Source organism: Mobula hypostoma, chromosome 22 (assembly GCF_963921235.1).
Source record: "Mobula hypostoma chromosome 22, sMobHyp1.1, whole genome shotgun sequence".
Lineage (NCBI taxonomy): Eukaryota > Metazoa > Chordata > Chondrichthyes > Myliobatiformes > Myliobatidae > Mobula > Mobula hypostoma.
Genome location: NC_086118.1, coordinates 52,436,033 through 52,457,516, shown reverse-complemented (window position 1 = coordinate 52,457,516; position 21,484 = coordinate 52,436,033). Strand labels below are relative to the sequence as shown.

Below are 21,484 nucleotides of genomic sequence, written 5' to 3'. Positions count from 1 at the left end.
TCGCAGGTACTGGAAATTTGAGCTGACCATTTGGCTGAAGTGTTAAAGGACATCTTCAATCTCTCATTGCTTCATTTGGAGGTTCCCACCTGCTTCAAAAGGGCGCCCGTCATAAGGGTGCCCAAGAAGATCAGGGTGATCTGTCTCAGAACTGATGCTCCAGTGGCACTCTCATCTACAGTGAGGTGCTTTCAGAGTCTGAAACTCCGGTTGAATGGTTCCACGATAACCTCTCATTCAATGTCAGCAAAACCAAAGAGCTGATTATTGACTACAGGAGGAAGAAACTGAAAGTCCTCATTAAGGGATCAGAGGTGGAGAGAGTCAGTAACTTTAAACTCCTTGTCACCATCATATCAACAGATCTGTCCTGGGATCAGCACATAAGGGCCATTATAAAGAAGGCATAATAGTGCCTCACATTCTTAGAAGTTTGCGTAGATTTAGCATGTAACCTAAAACTTCTATTGATGCACAGTGGAGAGTGTCCTGACTGGTTCCATAATAGCCTGGTATGGAAACACCAACGCCCAGGAATGGAAAGCCAAACTAAAGTGGCAGATATAGCCTAGCCCATCACAGGCAAAGCCCCCACCACCACTGAGCACATCTACAAGGAGCGCTGACACAAGAAAGCAGCATCCTTCAAGGATCCCCACCACCCAGGTCATGCTCTCTTCTTGCTGCAACCATCAGGCAGGAGGAGCAGGAACATTAGGTCCCACACTACCAGGTTCAGTTACTCTTCAACCAGTGTGGATAACTTCACTCACCTCAACTCTGAACTGATCCCACAACATATGGACTAACTGCCTAATTATCTGTGGCTGACCCCGTGCGAGATGAGGAACTGCTGTGTGCTTGCTTTTGCAGAAACATGGTTCCAGGACAACATTCCATACACCATCAATCTTCAGGCCATATCAGTCAGGGACTTGTGCTAATATTATTTTGGTGAGTGTATGTGCTATCATAACTATATGTGCTGTGAGTGACTGTGGTTTGCACCCTGGCATTGGAAGAATGCTGTTTCGTTTAGTTGTATACTTGTGCATACAGTAGTTGAATGACAATAAGCTTGAACTTTCAAGGACTCTAAATTCATGTTCTCAGTATTACTTTTATATGCACAGTCTGTCTCTTGCACATTGGTTGTTTGTCAGTCTTTGTATATAGTTTTCATTGATTCTATTGTGAATGCCTGCAAGAGAATTAATCTCACTTTGATAAATACATTTACTTTAAACTTTGAGTTAAACTTCGTCCTGATGCAGAGTTTGGACCCGAAACATCGACAGTTCCTCTCAAGTTGCTTAAGATTTCCAGCATTAGCAGAATCTCTTGTGTTTATCACTGAGTTTGTTTCCCTGCTACTACTGGACCTGCAACTTCTGCTGTTATTTCAGGCTTGAAGCTAAAGTCGCAACGGCTGTTACGCTACGGAATGAGGTTGGAGAGGCAACATAGTTAAAAGTGCCTGAGTTCTTGCCCACACGTAAGTACTACTATCCCAGCCGGGTTCCACCCGAGGTGCCTTTTCCACATCACACCATCCAATCGTGTAAAAAGGCGGGCTATAGCAACAACCTGGACAAAAAAAATGCTGGAGAAACTCAGCCGCTCCTTCAAGAATTTGTGAATGACCCACCTACTATTGTGCTGATTGGTTCACCGGAATGCGTCATCCGTGACGTCAACCAGCGGGCGGTACATGACCCCCCTAAGCTGCCTGTTGTCGTGAGGGAGCCGCCATTACGGACCGCGCCGACGGCTGCTGAGGGGCGAATTCATCCTTTAAATGCTCGGTCGAGGAGGACGCTGAAAGAAAGCGAGCCCCACCTGAAACAACCTCCGCGTCCTGTGTTAAATCTAGTCCAGAAACCAGGGTTGAACTCTTTCGATTTGGGGGAAGAGAAACGAAACAAAGAGGGAAATGGGCGATAAACTCGACATGTCCCTGGACGACATCATCAAACTGAACCGGCAGAAAAGCCCGGGCGGCCGCGGCGGAAGAGGTGGCGGCCGCGGCGGGGGAGGCGGCATGGGCCGCGGAGCAGGGCGAGGCGGCGTGGGCGGCCTCGCCGGTCGAGGAGCGGGAGGCCGAGGCGGCGGCGGAGGGGGCCTGGGTGTAGGCCTCATGCGCAACAGACAGAGCGCAATGCGAGGAAGAAACCGACCGGCTCCTTACAGCAGGGTAGGAAGCAGCGACCGCGGTGTAAACAAAATGATAAATGTTTTGCATTTAAGCCCAGAGAGGAAAAAAACAAAATCTTTGTAGGTTTATTTTTTAAACGATTTTTAAAAAACGGTTTAAATTTGGAACCGTGACGGAGCGGCGCCATATTGGCAGAGCCGTTGTCGATTCAATTTTTTTTAAAAGCAAGATGTAATTTGTTAGCCCGTGTAAATTTTACAAAGAGAGAAAGTGCGAGAGACGACCGCCGGCTTCGAGTTTCAAGCACAGGAGTTGTCGGAGAGAGCGGTGCCTGTCTGGATTTGAATCCTCGTCGGTCGGTCGCCAGCCCCGTTTTGCCCCGGGCGGTAAAATGGCGGCGGGCCTGGGCGCCACAACTTCTGGGAGGCGCCGAGGCCAGCGCGGGATCACGGAGCAACTCGACAAAAGGCACTGGGGTGCAATCTACGTCTGCAAGAGAGGCTTAAAGACAATCTATTAGACCAACATTTCTCAGCAACAATGATCTCCTTCCCTGTGAACTGTTTTATGCAACCAAGCCTCTATTGATTTGAATGAACTTTTGCACAAAAGGACACGTATTTTATGCTATGCCATTCGATTTGACTCAAACGGAACTGTTGCACAGGCTACAAACCTCTTCAAGAACGTTGAACTTTTATTAAATAAAAGTTGCATGCAGCTTTGACGGCCTGTTAAGAACTGTTGCAAATCATCTGAGTTATGGACTTTCAAAGTTTTGCTGATTTACTGAGGCCGTTATTTGGGACTAAAGGTCGTTTGAGACTTTACCAAGTGCATGCTGGATTGTCGTATTACGAAGGAATTTTGAGGAAAAATGGAGAGCAGCTTGCTTTTGCCAAGAGGCGATCTCACGCAGTTGACTCCGTGGAGGAGGAATTTCACACCAAGTATCTTGTCTAGTGGCTATTAAAAGGAATCCAGGCTTTAGTTCCAGATGTGCTGTGGAAACAGTGGTAGGATTATAAGTGACTTCATTTTTCACCAAGTAACAAGTTACATCAGATTCTTTGCTTAATTGTTATTTGATTGTTACCGTGTATTCATTAGTGATGTTACTAATGTAATGAATTTTGTGAATTCAACATAATTAGCTATGAAATACATTCATTGCATCTGTGATCATGTTAAAATATTTAATCCATCTCAGGTAAGGTCAACATTTTAAGTTGTATTGGCAGTAATTTTAAACTACCAGCTAATTCTGGTTTATCAGTGTAATGGAGGGGTGGGATGACAGTAACTGGACAGGGATTAACCAACGTTTGGGGTAACAAATGTAGGAAGTCAGCGAGGTGTATCTGTTTATTTTCTTATAGCCGAAACAACTCCCAGACAAGTGGCAACATGACCTTTTTGACAGTGGTTTTGGAGCTAGCGGTGGTGTTGAAACTGGTGGCAAGCTCTTGGTGTCGAACTTAGACTTTGGTGTATCTGATGCAGATATTCAGGTAAGTGAAGCCCAGGGTAATAGTCATTTTCATATGATGCAGTGGATTGCAGACACTTCTAGCAGCTTTTGGTTCTGCCTTTCACACTATCCTTCCTGTGGAAATTAGAACATGTATGAAGCTTCTGTGGGCCGACCAATTAGGTGTAATTGTTGGTTTATACTTCAAGTTGTCATTTTTGGCATTTGTGATACATATTGTCTTAACATTAAGATGAAATAAGCTTAAATTACAACTCTCGTCTACCGCTATCTCTTGGTGTATGCATGCATCATTTGTCTACAGGTTATAATTAATATTTGGATTGATGTTTGAATTCCAAGTCTTTTTAGGAAATGAAATTGTCACTGAAAATCCTTGGTAAACCAGTATTTGTAGAGAGATGTTTCAGGTGGCTAATCTCAAGAATTAATCTGGAAACATTGGCAGCTTTCTTCCCTCTGGGTGCTGTCTTGCCTGAATATTCTGAGCACCTGCAGTTAATTTGTTTTGTACTTTAGGAAAGTTTGTTTACATATTTGGTCTTGCACCTTCCAAATGGCTGTTAAAAGGTGGCTTGCTGTTCAGGATTTCAGAATCCTTCACAAAAGTTGGATTGAGTCTGTTTAAAACACTTCCATTTGGATTGACATGTCTGCAACTCTGGGTTCTAAATCTGCATCTGGAGATTAGTGAAGCACTTTTCTGTTAGGAATCTGGCCCACCCATGAACAGGCCTTCGCCCAGACTACTCATTTCCAATAATCTAGCAGCTTTCATTGTCTGAATCCCGCCTGAAGTCTCCATGGCTATTTGCAATCAGCCTGTAACCTCCATTCTCCATCCTTTGTAAACTTGGTGTCCCACTCCCCTCCAAACTGTCATTTATTCAAAGATGCAGAATATTTGGTTATTCGATTCCTTCTCTTCCGTTCCCCACCCCCTTGCTCAAGCTTATTTTGAAATTTCTGCCAGACCTGTGATCGAAGTATTTTACGTTTACTTTTTTGGGATCTGAAGTTCTATTCAAGGAAATTTTATTATCAAAGTGCATATACAACCCTGAGATTCATTTTCTTGTGGGCATACTCAGTAAATCAAAGAAACATAATAGAATCAATGAAAGACTGCACACAACAGGATTGAGAAACAACCAGTGTGTAAAAGATGACAAACTCAAAAACAAAGAAAAGCGATAAATATCAGGAACACGAGATGAAGTCCTTGGGGATGGTCTAGTGATGGGGCAAGAGAAGTTATCCCCTCTATTTCAAGAACCTGATGGTTGAGGGTAGTAACTGTTCCTGAACCTGGTGGGTGGGTCATGAGGCTCCTGTACCATCTTCCTAATGGCAGCATTGAGAAGAGAGCATGATCTGGATGGTGGGTACTTCCTCGTGCTCAACTGAGCTCAAACTGAACTGCTAGACTTGCATTTGAGTCAAATGTGAGTGTGAATCCACATATAAGCCTCGCTGGATAAGAATGGTACATTTTGATGCACCAGATGAGTTTTCTGGCAATCTGGTAGTTTTATTATTCTCTTCACCTTGCTATCTTTTTTTTTTAAAAGATCCAGGCTATCTGAATTTAAATTCTGTAGTGCTCATGGGGGGGGATTTGTGCTTTGGTTTCTGTATGGTTAATTGACACTCTGGTTTTTAATGGTTCCTCTTAGAGGCAGGGTTTCCATCTACCAATGCCTCAAATTCCAGACTGACTTTCCTAGACATCTTCAAGTCTGCATTTTGCCCCCTGTTGCTGATTTTGTTTTTACTGCCTATGGCATGATATAAGTGACGTGATGTCATATATAATCTGCCATTAGCATTACTGTCAAATTTAAATCTAATTGGAAACTATTACTATAAAACATTTAATTAACATGGTTCTATCATCCCAAGTGTTAAAACAACTCCAAAATTAACTGCCCAGTGATGTATGTTACTCCATGATTGTGTATAGTGATTCATGAGCTTATAAAGCCATAATACATGATGGTAAAATTGTCAAAGGTAGATATCAAACTACATTAATGTAAATGTGCCAAAATTGACCTTGCTGTAATTTAAAGCTGAATAGGTTTCTTTTCAGCTTTATTTTCTGTGTCAGACATTGTTGTTTGCACTATAACATCAGGTCTATGGCAGTTTATAACTTTTACCTTAATTCTGATTTCTTGTTCCTCCCTAAATTTCATTGTTGGCATTCTGACAAATTGCCTTCCAAAATCCTCTGATCCTGTACCTTGTTCTACTTGTATTATGTGGTTTAGTAGCAGATTTTCTAAACCCTCTAGTGAAGCATCCTGCAATGTTTTGTGAAAGGTGCTAGATCTATGTTTTTGATTTTTCAGGAGCTTTTTGCTGAGTTTGGAACATTGAAGAAAGCGGCTGTACATTATGATAGATCTGGTCGCAGTTTGGGGACGGCTGATGTACACTTTGAGCGAAAGGCAGATGCTTTGAAAGCCATGAAGCAATATAACGGAGTTCCCTTAGATGGTAACAGTTTAGTGAAAAATTATTAAACATCTTTTTAGGACTGCATCTTGAAAGTGAATTTGCTTGATTTTTCCTAATTTTGAATGTTTTGCATGTGTTTATAACATCTTTGCAAACTTAAAGCATTGGTACACTTATAACTACATTGTTTAGGACTTGGTTGTAATTCCACATCATTCTAAATGATCTAGTTATGTTTAAGTCTTGTTTAAAATATGCATATACTTCAATTCCGGTGTTTGGGTAAGAGAATATCTCAAGTTAAATCAACTTTGTACTGGTATTTCCCCATTTTCAATGCCTTTTGAGGCCTACATCTGATGTGGCAGACATACAGGTTATGTGTAATCTAATTGGCCCCAGTAGAAGAAACATGAAAGGCTGCTTTGTAGCTGTTTAATTCTGGCTGATCTACCTATTATAGTAGAATTAACATCTTTGTTCTTTTAATCTCAAGCTTTAAAATCCTAGAGGTTAAATGGAGGCAAAAGATTTTGGTTCAGTGATTGCTATAACAATATTAGATCAGTTTTAAATTTGAAAAAAATTTTTATTGAACAGGATTAAAATGGAGAATGTATTAATGCAAATTCAAAAAGTGATGCTATGAATTATGGAAGTGACATGCAGGTTAAGTTGCTATTGACAGTTGGATAGAAATGGTGATTACAGCTCTCAAAAGAATGACCTACATCAAGCCAGTGATTAAAGCAAATGTTCAAGGTGCATTACCTTGTTAGGAAATACTTGTGGATAAAATGTCTGCAAAATATAAATAGTTTGGCTTAATTCTGAAATGTCTAAAAAGCAAACTTTTTAAATCCTTTGTGATCAGAAACATTGCTTGTATTAGTACCATAATTTTAAAGAATTGGGATTCTTCTGGTGGTAGATATTTTGAGTGTAGCAAGGAGTGTATTTCTGTTGCTTCAGGCCAGAAATTAAGACTTCTATTTTGTCAACGTACTATCTTCAGCATTTCTTGTGCTTATTGTGATCAACTAACTGAGGTTTTTTCCTTTGTGGTTTAAAAAAGGACGACCAATGAACATTCAACTCGTTACCTCACAAATCGATGCCCAAAGAAGACCTGTAGTTGGGTAAGCATTTTCAGTCTGTACATCTGGCTGTGACTCATTACGTACTTCTATCTGGCCATGACATTCTCTTATTTAAAGCTGAATGTAGCTCTGAGGGAGGAGGAAGGTTTTCTTCAGTATGGGAATTGCAATTGATTTCCAAATTAGTGGTGTGGTGATAGTAGAGCTCTGTATAAAAGGCAAAAAAAAACAGGCCAATTGGCAGACTTGTTTACCTGCCTTTCTCATCCATAGTCTGCATGTCACGCACTAGCCGCATTAGTTACCTCTGAAACACAGAAAAGGTGTGGTTGCAAGTCACCTTTGATCTTGAGTTTTGCCTAAGATGCAGAAGAGGTCACTGGTTTAGAAGGTACAGGAGCTTTTGAGTTCTTTCCATAGCCTGTAACACTGCACCTCTTTTAGCTAGATGCAGGGAAGTAAATGTGTGATGTGAATTAGGGCTGCTTGAATCAGGCTGAACTGAAAATGATTTTCTTTGAAGCAATGATCAGTTGGACAAGTGGAAAGTATTCATGTGCAGCAGAGGATACAGAGCTTTTAGTTGCTTTTATTCATATGAATATTGTGAGGTTAGTACATTTATCACAATATTCACTGTTTCTTTAACCAAATTAAAATACTCAAACACTGTTCAATGTAATTCAGAACGAGTTCTGTCTATAACTGGTTTGCAGAGTTCTGTCACGTAAGATAAATAATTTTGGGGAAAGCCACAAATAATCGTGGCTCCATCTATGCATGGAGCTGGAAACCTTAAATGATATTTTTGTCATCTTATTCTGGAAAGAGTCAATTAAAAAGAGGTCATGGACTGTGTGTGGATTACAAGAGGAGGTGCTCAGGTCTTTGAAGTGTACCCTCGTACTTTAAGGTGGGCTAGTTTAGAAATTACAAGGCCCTGGCAGAAATATTTGATGTCCTTAGCCACAGGTAAAGTGCCAGTGCACTGGAGGGTAGCTAAAGTCTTTCTATTTAAGAAAGGCTCTAATAATAGTCCAAAAAACTAATAATCAATTGGATTTAACATTGGCTTAGTGGGAGAAGCCAGAGTGGTGGTAGAAGGCCTAACTGGAGGCATGTGGCTAGTGTGCCACACGGATTGGTGCTGGGTTGATTGTTTGTCAAACCATATTAATGACTTGGATGGTGAACTGAATCAGCAAGTTTGTAGATGACACCAAGAATGGGTAGAATGAGCAGTGAGAGGCTGTCAAAGCTTAGAAAGTAATCTTGAAAAGTACAGCTGGGAAAGTGAGCTGACACATGGAATTTAATGCATTTTGGGTGGACTGATAAAATGAATGGTAAGGCACTGAGGTGTGCTAGATCAATAATTCCTTGTGATATCACAAGTAGATAAGATTGTAAGGGGAGCTTTTAGTACATTGAATTTCATAAAATTTGCTAAATTCTGTAATAAGGGAAGGAGTTGAAATATTATGAAGTTGTACAAAATGTTGGTGAGACCTCATGCAGTCTGGTTAGAGGAAAGGCCAATAAGCTTGAAAGAGCAGACTGTGGGGCCTAAGTTACAGCAAAAGGTTGAATAGATTAGGACTTCTTCCCTAGAGTGTAGAAGAATGAATTTTAATAGAGGTCTACAGAATAGCAAGGGTTATGGATAGGGTGAATACATGAAGGTTTTTTACGATTAGATTATAGGGAGGAGTTATTACATTCAGAGGATGCTGTAATTGTTGAATGAGCTGCCAGCAGAAGTGGTGGATGCATGTTGGATTGCAGTATTTGAGAAGTTTGGATAGATACATGGGTGGGAGGACTATGGTCAGATGCAAGTTGATGGGATAGGTACAGCTCAGTATGGTCTAGATTGGCCAAAGGGCCTGTTTCTGTGCTGCTGTACTGACTTGCTTTGCTTAGTGTTGTGCAGTATTCACACAACTGTTTTCCTTTATTTTAGAGGAAACAGAGCTGCAAGCAGAACTCGTGGTAATGCATTCGGGGGTGGAAATAGACGGTCCAGGGGAGGCAACAGAGGTGGAAGAGGTGGCAGAAGTGGAAGAAATTCAAGACAACAACTTTCAGCAGAAGAGCTGGATGCCCAGTTGGATGCTTATAATGCTAGGGTAAGTTTGGTGTTGTGCGGGTTATCTTTTTTAAAAGTGGTTTTAGTGGGATTATTACAGATTATTGCTAGTATCCATGATTGAGCATCATGATTTTTAGGTTTAGAATGATTTGTGTCCTTCCCATCTGTCCTTATTGGTTTGTTCCTTGATAGAGAAATTTAAACTCGACCAAGGGCTCTTAGGATTCAGTCCTTGCCATTTCCAACTGAGACTAATAAGTGTTATCTCTTTCACAAGCCATGTTATTGGTGCTTTAAACAAGAATAGATTGTGAATACTTTGAGGACATTAGTTGAAGTGGCAAAAAGGGAAGGGATTACTGTTCTCATTTAAGGAAATGAGATGAGACATTTTCGTTGCAAAGGAACAGTGATGGGGCTTGAATTTGAAATGACATGGTGAGAGACAGGGTCCTGTGGAGTAGGGTGCAGGCATCAAAGATTAATGTTTGGATTCCAGTTAGCATGGAGGATAAAGTAAACAGCGTGAGCACAACCTTGTCAGTTTATTCAACCCTTTGGCAGAAAGGTGAGGTATTAAAGGTGGGAAACATTTCAGAGGTAACTGAAAAGGTCTGGTGATATAGTGGAAGTACTGAATTAGTCTTGTAGCTGAGTGCTCATAAGGACGAGATGGGATAGGTGTGAGTTGGTTTCATGCAAGGAGTGGGTGGTTGACGGCTCAGTGAGCTGCTGAATGGCCCCCTCTATGCTGTTGCACAACCAATGTTGTGGATCTAAAATGCTTCTAGCAATATCATGAAGTTGTAACATTATTTTACTGTTAACATTTACTTGTGTTTTTTTTCTTTTTAGATGGACACAAGTTAAGCAAGCTTGAAAATTGACTATTTTCCCCTTGTGGGAGGGACGCGAACAATGTAGTCTAGTGGCGCAATGGAATAGGTTTTTAAATCTACGTAACTTTTTAAGTCACAGTCCTGTTTTGTACTGAATGTTTTCATTTTGGGATATGTTTTACTGGTTGCATGTTTTCATGGGTGGATGGACTTGCCCCACCAGACCATGAAATAAATTCGCACTGTTAATTGAAGTTACTTGGCTTTCTTGTTTTATTGCAAATTGGAGAACTGTTGACATGAAGCAATGCACAACTGAGGATTTGTGATATTCTGCATTAAGTGAAAATTGGGCACCAGGCATTGTACTTGGAATGGTTTTGTCCAGTTGATACCAAATAAGCCAGATACTGGCTTGATTAATTGAACTAAATCTGGAATCACTTGTCAAAATAAAGGTCTTAACATAATGTGATGTGTATTCGTTTTGGTACATTGATTGCAACACTCATTTTTAAAAGGCTTTGCTTTTTCACCCTCTTGATCTCTTGAAATGTGTTGCCATTCATAAGATGTACTATTTCAAACGAGAGTAGAAGTTTAAAATTTCAGTGCCTACTGAAATAGCAGATTCAGTGTTATTTCTAAATGTTCAATGTCTGAAACAAGTAAATATCCCTTATGCAAACATGAGGTTCAGGGCCCCAGACAGTCCTTCCAGGTGAGGCGACACTTCACCTGTGAGTTGGCTGGGGTGATGTACTGCGTCCGGTGCTCCCGATGTGGCCTTCTATATATTGGCGAGACCCGACGCAGACTGGGAGATCGTTTTGCTGAACACCTACGCTCTGTCCGCCAGAGAAAGCAGGATCTCCCAGTGGCCACACATTTTAACTCCACATCCCATTCCCATTCTGACATGTCTATCCACGGCCTTCTCTACTGTAAAGATGAAGCCACACTCAGGTTGGAGGAACAACACCTTGTATTCTGTCTGGGTAGCCTCCAACCTGATGGCATGAACAATGACTTCTCTAACTTCTGCTAATGCCCCACTAACCCCCTTGTACCCCATCCATTATTTATTTATATACGCATTCTTTCTCTCACTCTCCTTTTTCTCCCTCTGTCCTTCTGACTATACCTCTTGCCCATCCTCTGCCCCCCCCCCTCCCCCCAGTTCCTTCTCCCTGGGCCTCCTGTCCTATGATCCTCTCTATTCCCTTTTGCCAATCAACTGTCCAGCTCTTGGCTCCATCCCTCCCCCTCCTGTCTTCTATCATTTTGGATCTCCCCCTCCCCCTCCAACTTTCAAATCTCTTACTAGCTCTTCCTTCAGTTAGTCCTGACGAAGGGTCTTGACCTGAAATGTCGACTGTACCTCTTCCTAGAGATGCTGCCTGGCCTGCTGTGTTCACCAGCAACTTTGTTGCTTAAATATTCCTTACTGTATTTTAGAATTCCAGTTGCAATTTATGCTTTATTTAACACAATGGAGTTATTTAAATCTCAGCACAGTGGTTGAATTAGGGCTAGTTTTGTGATAATTTCTGTATTGTTGCTAAAGCATTAATGTTTTTTAAAATGACACATTGCATTCATTGTCCTAATGAAGGGTCTCAGCCTGAAATGTCAGAGGCTGTCTGAGCTGAGTTTTTCAATGAGTTTCTTTGTTCTAAAAGTGAACACAGCCACCTCCTCCCAGAGGTGATGTTAATGTAAGTTTCTAATGCATTTTAATTTTAAATGCAAAACATTGCAGTATATTCCAGTAAATTCCAAATCATATTCCACAAGACTCAAAGTCCATCACTCTGGCGGGACTCTGCAAGGTGTTAGATTTCAAGTTGATGTGGAATTGAGTTTTCCCAAAGATTGTGATGACTAGTACAGATACAAGAGGGGGCAAAAGGAGATGTATGTTAGGACAGCAATTGAAAGCTTGCTGTAGGGATTCTTGGGAGGTGTACAAAGCAAGAATTGGGTACTGAGTTTTCAGGGAGATGGAGAGGAGGGGTTGAATAAGGTTTAATGTAATGAGATAGTGAAATTTTGAATGGAGAAGATCTGGGGGATTAAGGCAATGCCTTGTATTCTACATTTCTGAGCAGCATATGCAAAAATGAAGTTCTGGGACACAACTTCTGGTAAGTTAACAGTTGTACTGCACAAAAACAGGCCCCTCAATCCACATCATTTATCAGCATTTATTTACACCAACCAATTCTACATTTATTCTTTATTCTCCTGGCTAACCTAAGAAGCTGGATTACTGGAATGTGAAGAAAGCCCATATGTTCACAGGCAGACTCCACACAGCACCCAAGGTCCAGATTGAAGACGAGTTACTGGTGCTATGAGAACGGCTTTACTAGCTGTACCAGTGCCACCCAAAGTATGGAATGGAAGGTAGGAGTAGTTACAGGTGTTATTAAAATTAATTATCCCATGCACTATGTAAAGGAAAGATAGAGGGAGATATTTTCAATGCCATAAGCATTCAAATTAATTGGTGTTACTATTTCAGAGGATCTGTCCTGTACCTGGCATAATAGTTCCATTATGGAGAAAGCACAATAGCACTTCTACTTTTAATGTGGTTTGACTTCTCACTGATTAACTGGACTCTGACAACTTGCACTCATTTCTCACTGCACAAGGAGAGCAGTTCAGTTTTTGCCCTAAACTGCTGAAAACACCCAAGTTGAGTTGTCAAATTTGATGCAGTCATTGATCAATAGAAACTTTGTACTGTACACCTTTGAATCTCATTACTTGTATAGGTGCCAGTCATAATTTATTTTCAGGTGTCAAGCAATACAAGGTATGAGTTAAAGGCCAATATAGAGCTTAACATGAAGTCAGAACAGGACATGGGTTAACAGACTCTTAAAATGCCTTGATTCTATTTGCTTCTGCCACCACCACCTGGCAGCACGTATCAGGTACTCTGCAGTCTCCAGGTGTTTAAAAAAAAACCCTCTCTTCTGAACTTGCTCCTTGGCCTTGGGAAACAAGATGTTGTCTGCCTCCTAATCTTAGTATGTGCCCATGCCACAAACACAAGGTGTTCATAAGTTTATAGGAGAAGAAATAGGCCATTGGGCCCATTCTCAGCATTATGGGTCAAGACCATTAATCAGGTCTGGAGAGGAAGGGGACAGAAGGGGGACACCCCCCCCCACCTTATTTTGGCTTCTGTCCCCTTTTCATATAGTTGTACCTGTCAAAATGCATAAATATGACCTAAAATGTGATCAGATCTTAAGTCCTAAAACTAGATAGAGGATCAATTAAATGAATAACAAAAAAAAACTCACTACATTTATTTATTGAAAAAATGGTCAAATAGTACATATATTTGTTGGAAAAGGTATGTGAACCTCTGGGGTAATGTCCTCAGAGGGTTGTGGGTTGTAGAACTGCTCTACCCTATAATAAAGACACAAAGACAGGTTTCTTTCTTTGTCATTTAAGAATCATTTGGACAGGTACATAGAAAAAAGAGATTAATGATTAGTTTTATTTGTTTCACGCAAGTCAAAAAACGGAGAGAAGTGTGCTGTTTGCCATCCTTCCAGCACCAACACAATTTACTAATGAAAATCCATGTGTCGTTTGGAATGTGGTAGGACACCCACATGGTTAAGCTGCTTACTGACAGTGGTGAGAAATGAACACCAATATTCTGATTATTGGCACTGTAAAGTATTATGCTAACTGTTACAGAGCGATATGGGCTGAACAGAGGAAATTGGGATTAGCTGGGTGGTGTTATGAACTGGTTAGGCTGAATGGCCTGTATTGATGCTGTGTCATCTATGACAAAATAGGTTGCAAAAGCAAAGAACTTCTTGCCCATTAGAAAATTAATTGAGAAGGGCTTTGCCATCTTCCAATTAGTCTTGGAAAGTAGTACCCCATAATTATTGCCCTATGAGGACAGAATTGCATAGAGGTTAGTGTAACACTATTACAATACCACAAACTTGGGTCAATTCACACTGCCATCTGTAAGGAGTTTGTACGTTCTCCCCATTACTGCATGGGCTTCCTCCAGATGCTCTGGTTTCCTACCACATTCCAAAGAGGTACGGGTTAGCAGGTTAATTGGTCACGTGGGTGTAATTGGGTCTCTTACTGTGCTGTATCTCTGAAGAAATTAAATATAAATAAATCATGTTCAAAGATTCAAAGTACATTTATTATCAAGATATGTATGGAGTATTCAACCCTAAGGTTTGTCTTCCCACACACAGACAGCCATGAAACAAAGAAAACCATAGAGCCCTGTCAAAGAAAATATCCACTGCCCCCAACTCGCAAACAAAAATAAAACACACAAATGACAGAAGAGTGAAAAGCAGAGCCTATAAAATGCAAAATCGAAAGAGGCTCAGGCATATTCAGTTCACTCTTAATGAAATCTCCAGGGATATGCCCACATGGATATGGCAACAACAGACCGGGATAACTGCCAGTTACCAGATAAACCTCGACAACCACATTTACAAAAAATTACCAAGACCCTTCATTAGAACCGGAAAGGAAGGGGGAAGAAGCCATATTTTTATAAATTACTATAAATTGCACATTGCAGATTTAGACAGAGATGTAAAGATTTTACACCTCATGTATGTGAAGGATGCAAGTTATCAAGTCAATTCAATTCAAATCATAAAGCAGATCGGAGGCTGGGTACAGGGAGTGGCCTGTATTCTTTCCAGGATCTAAAAGGCAATGTTATAGTAGGTGAACTCAAAGGGGAAGTTAGAAGAAAGGGCACGAAGAAAATAATGGCAGGCAAATAAAAGAAAACTTTGAAATATGTTTTATTATGCACGAAGCACAAATAATTGAGGAAAAAAGGCCTTTGTGTGCAGGTGGAGTATATGAATAAAGTTCTTAATGATGACTCTGCATTTGTCTTTACTAAAACTGAAGGAAGGATGTCTTCAGAGCAATGACGAGGAATTTCTTTGGCTGGAAGGTGGTGAACCTGGAATTTATTGGCACATTCGTTGAGGAGGCCAAATCATTGGATATATTTAAAGTGGAGGTTGATAGGTTCTTTATTAGTAAGGTCATCAAAGATTACAGAGAGAAGGCTGGAGAATCGCATTGAGAAGGATAATAAATCAGACATGATTGAGTGGCAGAGCAGACTCAATGGACTAAATGTCCTAATTCTGCTCCTATGTCTTACTGCTTGATGCTGTTAGAGACTGGATGGGATAAATGTGATAGGAAGGAATGTAGCATCCTTTTTAACCATGCACAGAAGATAAAAGCAGGACCGTTACACAAGAACTGCTACTAGTGCCAGTTAGGCTGCAGCTCGAGTACTGTGTGCATTTCTGGTCACCACATTATAGGAAGTGCAGGTGCAGAGCAATCTTGTGAGTGATGTCTGAAACATCTTTGCAGTGAGACTGACGCTATCTTTCTTGGAACAGAGGAGACTGAGGGAAGACAAAGCTGAAGTGTGTAAGGCTATGAGCAGTCAAGGTAAAATAGGAGGAAAAGATTTCTTTTAGCAGCGGAAGAGGAAGGGTTGGTAATAATCATGGATTTAAAATACTGTACTGTACAAAAGTCTTTTATATATAATATGTGTGTGTGTATATATATATATATAAATAAAATGACCTTGCCTGGTGTCTCAGAGCTATGTGTGTCTCCACCTGACCACTCAACCGCCCTTGCCATTCCTTCTCCGCCTCCTGTTCCACACCCCTCCCAGGGCACTCCACACCTCACCATTCCCACATCCTCTGCTCCTGCCAGACTTATAAACTTGCTCTCCACTCCACATTGACAAATGCAGTATGCAAGAGTCGTAGGCACCCTATCTATATATATGCACAAGACTACAGCTGCTACAGGAATTAGAGGAAAGGAGTGTGGTTGTAGGGGCCCAAAAGGATGATGGAGAGGAGCCCTCACTACAGACCGAGAGCTGGAAAAGAAGTATTAAACTTGATAGGACTTTGTAGGCCAAATGGGTTGTAACTTTTAAATGATTCTGTGAAGGACAGGCATCAACATGGTGAAATATTTTTCACTCCCCTGGATGTGTAGACCTCCCAGAACACTCAAGAAACTTGCCGCCTTTTAATTAGAAAGCTAATTAACATACTCTTCCCTCTTCATTCCTTCCACCATTAGTAAACGATGGTGTGTTCTATATTAAATGCATCATAGATAGAAGACCATAAGGCATACTTTTGGAGAAGAATTAGTCCATTCAGCCCATTTGTCATTCCACCATGGCTTATTTATTTTCTCTATGTCAACCCTATTCTCCTGTCTTCTCCCTGTATGTAACCTTTGATACCCTTACTAATCAAGAATCAATTAAAACTCTACAAAAAGGACCATTGTCTACATTGGCACAATTGACATTGTTCAGCAACAATTTGAGTTGTTCCAATGTGACCTTAGTGGTCTCTTTGAATCTCTAAAAATCAATGGCAAGGCATTTTTATCTCTGAACTAATTCCCAAGCTGGTTCGTGGCTCTGGGCTTTAGCAGTCTGCATGATTGGCTTCAGATGCAAAATAGATTGCTGAACTTCGGCTTCATTGACAATCTTAATCTATTTTATCGACATGCCACAGTTTTCAAAGCCAATGATCCTAGTCTGGGCTCACGGATGTTGTCTGCAAACATATTCCACTGATCTCTAGCAAACTGACATGTATGACAATTTACAATCAATGATTCCCTTACTACTTCCTCCTCATCATCCACCAGTTGTGGAAATGTTACCCATCCTATTCAAACCATTGTCACAGCAAGGGCCTGCAGATTAAACTGTCCTAGCAAAGGCGTTAACAGAAAATAACCTACACGTAAAATCGACCTCCCCTGTTGCACCACTGCAAACTGCTCTGTTTAAGCTGGCTTTTCTAAATGTGAGATCCCTTCCAAATAAAAATTTTACCTTGAATTATTTTATTGCCTCTACAGACCTTGATTGTATGATCTTAACTGAGACCTGTTTAAAGCCAAATGAATCTGAACTGTGCCCACTGACTATGACAATTTCAGCGTACCAAGGCCTGGTGGGGTAGCCTTGCCACCGTGTCCAAAAAGCATTTTACAGATGTGGTGCACACAACCCTACGCCTGAACATTGTACTGTGGTCAGCTGAAGACAAGAAAATAATTCTGGTTGAGCTGACTGTGCCGTGGGAGGAGGGATGGGAAGAGGCCCATGAGAGAAAGGCCTTGAAGTACCAGCCCTTAGTACAGGAGTGTAAAGACAAGGGATGGCAGGCATGGTTGTTCCCTGTGGAGATCAGCTGCAGAGGTTTCCCAGCCAAATCAGCATGGCAGTCGTTGTCAGATCTGGGCCTGGATGAAAGGAGCAAAAAAACAAGCAGCTCGTAGGATGGGGGAAGAGGCAGAACCAGCCTCTTGTTGGATTTGGAGTAGGCGAGAGAAGGGAAGCTGAAAGCCGGGAGCAGATGGGCAGTGATTTGGCTACCACTGCCGGCCCACCAACTGGAGAGTGTCGTGGTTAAGGGTCGAAACACTCGATGAAGGTTGGGAACCACCTGATGACACCTGCTCCTGGCTGAAGGCTACAGTTACCTTATAAGGTAACTGGAGAATGCACCCTAACAGGTGTATGTAACAAGTTACAATATACTCTTTGTCATATTATACTCTTTGAGATACTTTTAGCCATTAAGGGCGCCAAGAGGCAATATCGAGCCAAGTTGGAAGCCCAGGCTAACCAAAGGGATGCCAGTAGACTATGGCAGGGTCTAAATGAGATCACTGGGCGCAAAGAAAAGGCTGGGAATATCAATAACTGTGGCGCTACACTTCCTGACGAAAACGTATTCTACGCAAGATTCGAACAGAAGAAGAGCATCCCGCTCCCTCTGGATGAACTGGACCTGGTGGCATCGAGATTTATCGTCACCGAGGAGGACGTTAGAAGGGCCTTCCTGAAGATAAATCCAAGGAAGGCAACGGGCCCAGATGGCGTCCCAGGACGGGTTCTCCAGCCCTGTGCAAGCAAGCTAGCTGGAGTGTTTGCTGACATCTTCAGCTGCTCCTTGCTTCAGTCTAAGATCCCCTCGTGTTTTAAGAAGGCAACGATAATCCCAGTGCCGAAGAAGAGCAAGGTGGCGTGCCTGGATGACTATCGACCTGTGGCTCTGACATCAATTGTTATGAAGTGCTTCGAGAGATTGGTTATGGCACACATCAACCACAGCCTACCGGTCAACCTCGACGAGGTCAACCTCGACGCTTTGCAATTCGCCTACTGGAGCAACAGGTCAACAGCAGATGCCATCTCTCTGGCCCTACATTCCTCCATAGAACACCTGGAGAATAAAGACGCATACGTAAGGCTCCTTTTCATTGACTACAGCTCTGCCTTTAATACCATCATTCCAAATAAACTGATTCCTAAGCTCCAGAACCTGGGCCTTAGCACTCAGATCTGCAGCTGCATCTTCAACTTCCTCACAGACAGGACCCAGGCTGTAAAAATAGGGGACAAGCTCTCCTCTACAATCACTCTAGGCACTGGTGCCCCACAAGGCTGTGTACTCAGCCCCTGCTGTACTCACTGTACACCCATGATTGTGTAGCCAAGTTTCCATCAAACTCAATATATAAGTTTGCTGATGACACAACAATTGTAGGCCGTATCTCGGGTAATGATGAGTTTGAGTACAGAGAGGAAATTAAGAACCTGGTGGCATGGTGCGAAGACAATAACCTATCCCTCAATGTCAGCAAGATGAAGGAATTGGTTGTTGACTTCAGAAGGAGTAGCGGACCGCACAACCCAATTTACATCGGTGGTGCACAAGTGGAACAGGTCAAAAGCTTTAAGTTCCTCGGGGTCAATATCACAAATGACCTGACTTGGTCCAACCAAGCAGAGTTCACTGCCAAGAAGGCCCACCAGCACCTTTACTTCTGAGAAAACTAAAGAAATTTGGCCTGTCCCTTAAAACCCTCACTAATTTTTATAGATGCACCGTAGAAAGCATTCTTCTAGGGTGCATCTCAACCTGGTATGGAAGTTGTCCTGTCCAAGACCGAAAGAAGCTGCAGAAGATCGTGAACACGGCATAGCACATCACACAAACCAATCTTCCATCCATGGACTCACTTTACATTGCACGCTGTCCGAGCAGTGCTGCTAGGATAATCAAGGACAAGACCCACCCAGCCAACAGACTTTTCGTCCCTCTTCCCTCCGGGAGAAGGCTCAGGAGCTTGAAGACTCGTACGGCCAGATTTGGGAACAACTTCCTTCCAACTGTGATATGACTGCTGAATGGATCCTGGCCCAGATCTGGGCCGTACCCTCCAAATATCTGGACCTGCCTCTCAGTTTTTTTGCACTACCTTACTTCCCATTTTTCTATTTTCTATTTATGATTTATAATTTAAATTTTTAATATTTACTAATTTTAACTATTTTTAATATTTAATATTTGTAATCCAGGGAGTGTGAAGCGCAGAATCAAATATCGCAGTGATGATTGTACATTCTAGTATCAATTGTTTTGTGACAATAAAGTATAAAGTAGGTTTAAATCTGTAACATGATCCTGTCCTCTGCTTTATCATGTTCGCTGCCTAAATCCAATGCCTGCTTTCTCTAGGAAATCTCAGAATTCTTATCCTCTGTTATACTGCACTACGACAGGATTCTCATCTCTGATGATTTCAATATTTATATTAATGATTTCTCAAATGCAAACTCTATGGCAGCTGAATTGATGCATTTATAAGAAAGCCTAGATCTTATCCAGGACTGTATGTCACTGAGCCCACCCATTGACTTGGAAATACACCCAATTTAGTAATGACAAAAGGGTTAACTATTAGTAATGCCTCTGTCTGATGCCACAATCTCTGATTATTTTTGTGTGTACTTTGATGCCCTCCCATCTGTAACCAAGACCACAAAAGAAATTACAGTTATAAAAATGGTTTCTTGATGCTGCAACACAACCTAAATTCTCAGAGCTGGCTAGTTTATCTTGACCCTTGAGACCTAAACTGCACAGTAAATGAAATGGTTGATTCCTTTGACAATAACTTGGACAAATAAATCACTTAGTAAAACGTTGCCAAAGTTAAACAATTCTGTCCATAAACTCAAGGGATCATGCAGGAAAAAGAGAAAATGGAGGAAAACTAGGCTGGAAGTCCACCGTAATATTTTCAAGGAAAAACTAGCTTCCTTTAACACTGGTATACGCTCTGCAAGAATAGCCTACTTTTGCAAGATTATTTACAGAAAATAGTGGTGATTCAAGAAAATTGTTCTCAACTATAAAATGACTGTTGAACCCTGCCCCAACCTACAATGTCCTCAGAACATCTGCCACAAAAATGTAGGGAATTTGCAATATTTTTTACTACATCTAACAGGGAGAGTATAGCTATAGATATTGGTACACTCTACAGCCAACCTCGTAAAAAGACAGCATGTCAAAATTTACAAGTGTTTCTGATTCAGAACTTTATAAGATTGTAACAAATAGCAAACTGGCTACTTCTTGTCTTGACCCTGTCTCTACCACACTTTTTAAGGAGTCTGCAAGTAGTGTTTTTAATCCTGTTAGGAAAATTATTAAGGCATCCCCTGAAACTGGAGTTTTTCCAGGGGCCTTCAAAATTGCAGCAGTTAAGGATTGTGAGGTGCTAGCTAACTCCAGGCCTATATCAGATCTTCCTTTCCTGGGAAGATTCTTGAGAAAGTAATTTTTAACAAACTCACAAACTTTCTGAAGGAGAACAATATTCTGGAAAAGTTTCAGTTGGGTTTAAGAGCAAACAACAGCACAGAGATGGCCCTCACTAGAATTGCCAGCGACCATTGACTGCACTGATGCCAAGAGTCTCAGATCTAATTCTCCTAGGTTAAAGTCAACCCAAATGATCACAATATTCTCCTACATTGCCTTGAGAACTGAGTTGGCCTCTTTGGTAGTATCCTTAATTGGTTTTGTTCACATATCTTAGAGAGAAATTTTTTTTGTCTGTCTTGGAGACCAATTTTCTACGAGATATGATATACCCTTTGGTGTTGCTAAGGGAAGTGTTGTCTTGGTCTCCCTACTCTCCTTAGGAGACATAAGAGAGCATAAACTTGATTTCCACAGTTATGCAGATGACGCACAATTGCATATCTTGGTTGAGCCTGTTAATGATAACACCCCATCTTCTCTGACTTGAGGTATAGCTGCAATAAATAATTGGATGAGCAATAATTTCCTAAAACTAAATGAAGATAAAACTGAGATACTTCTGTTTGGTCCCAAAGCCAAAAGAGATAAACTTCTTGATAAACTT

The 21,484-nt window shown here is 41.3% G+C and overlaps 1 protein-coding gene across 1 annotated transcript; it reads left to right on the top strand.

Annotated features, from left to right (window-relative positions):
* The first annotated feature begins 1,715 nt into the window (after positions 1-1,715).
* On the top strand, positions 1,716-10,619 carry alyref (Aly/REF export factor). Its single transcript, XM_063030593.1, has 6 exons — positions 1,716-2,194; positions 3,535-3,666; positions 6,002-6,149; positions 7,186-7,249; positions 9,174-9,339; positions 10,158-10,619. Exons 1-6 carry the CDS (start codon positions 1,934-1,936, stop codon positions 10,170-10,172), a joined length of 786 nt encoding a protein of 261 aa, XP_062886663.1. The 5' UTR covers positions 1,716-1,933; the 3' UTR covers positions 10,173-10,619.
* The last annotated feature ends 10,865 nt before the right edge of the window (positions 10,620-21,484 follow it).

Bases quoted from the DNA above. Each gene is read 5' to 3' on its own strand.
- alyref (XM_063030593.1), top strand. From the start codon at position 1,934: ATGGGCGATAAACTCGACATGTCCCTGGACGACATCATCAAACTGAAC. The intron at 2,195-3,534 runs GTAGGAAGCAGC...ATTTTCTTATAG, and splicing joins GACCGGCTCCTTACAGCAGG to CCGAAACAACTCCCAGACAA. The intron at 7,250-9,173 runs GTAAGCATTTTC...CCTTTATTTTAG, and splicing joins CAAAGAAGACCTGTAGTTGG to AGGAAACAGAGCTGCAAGCA.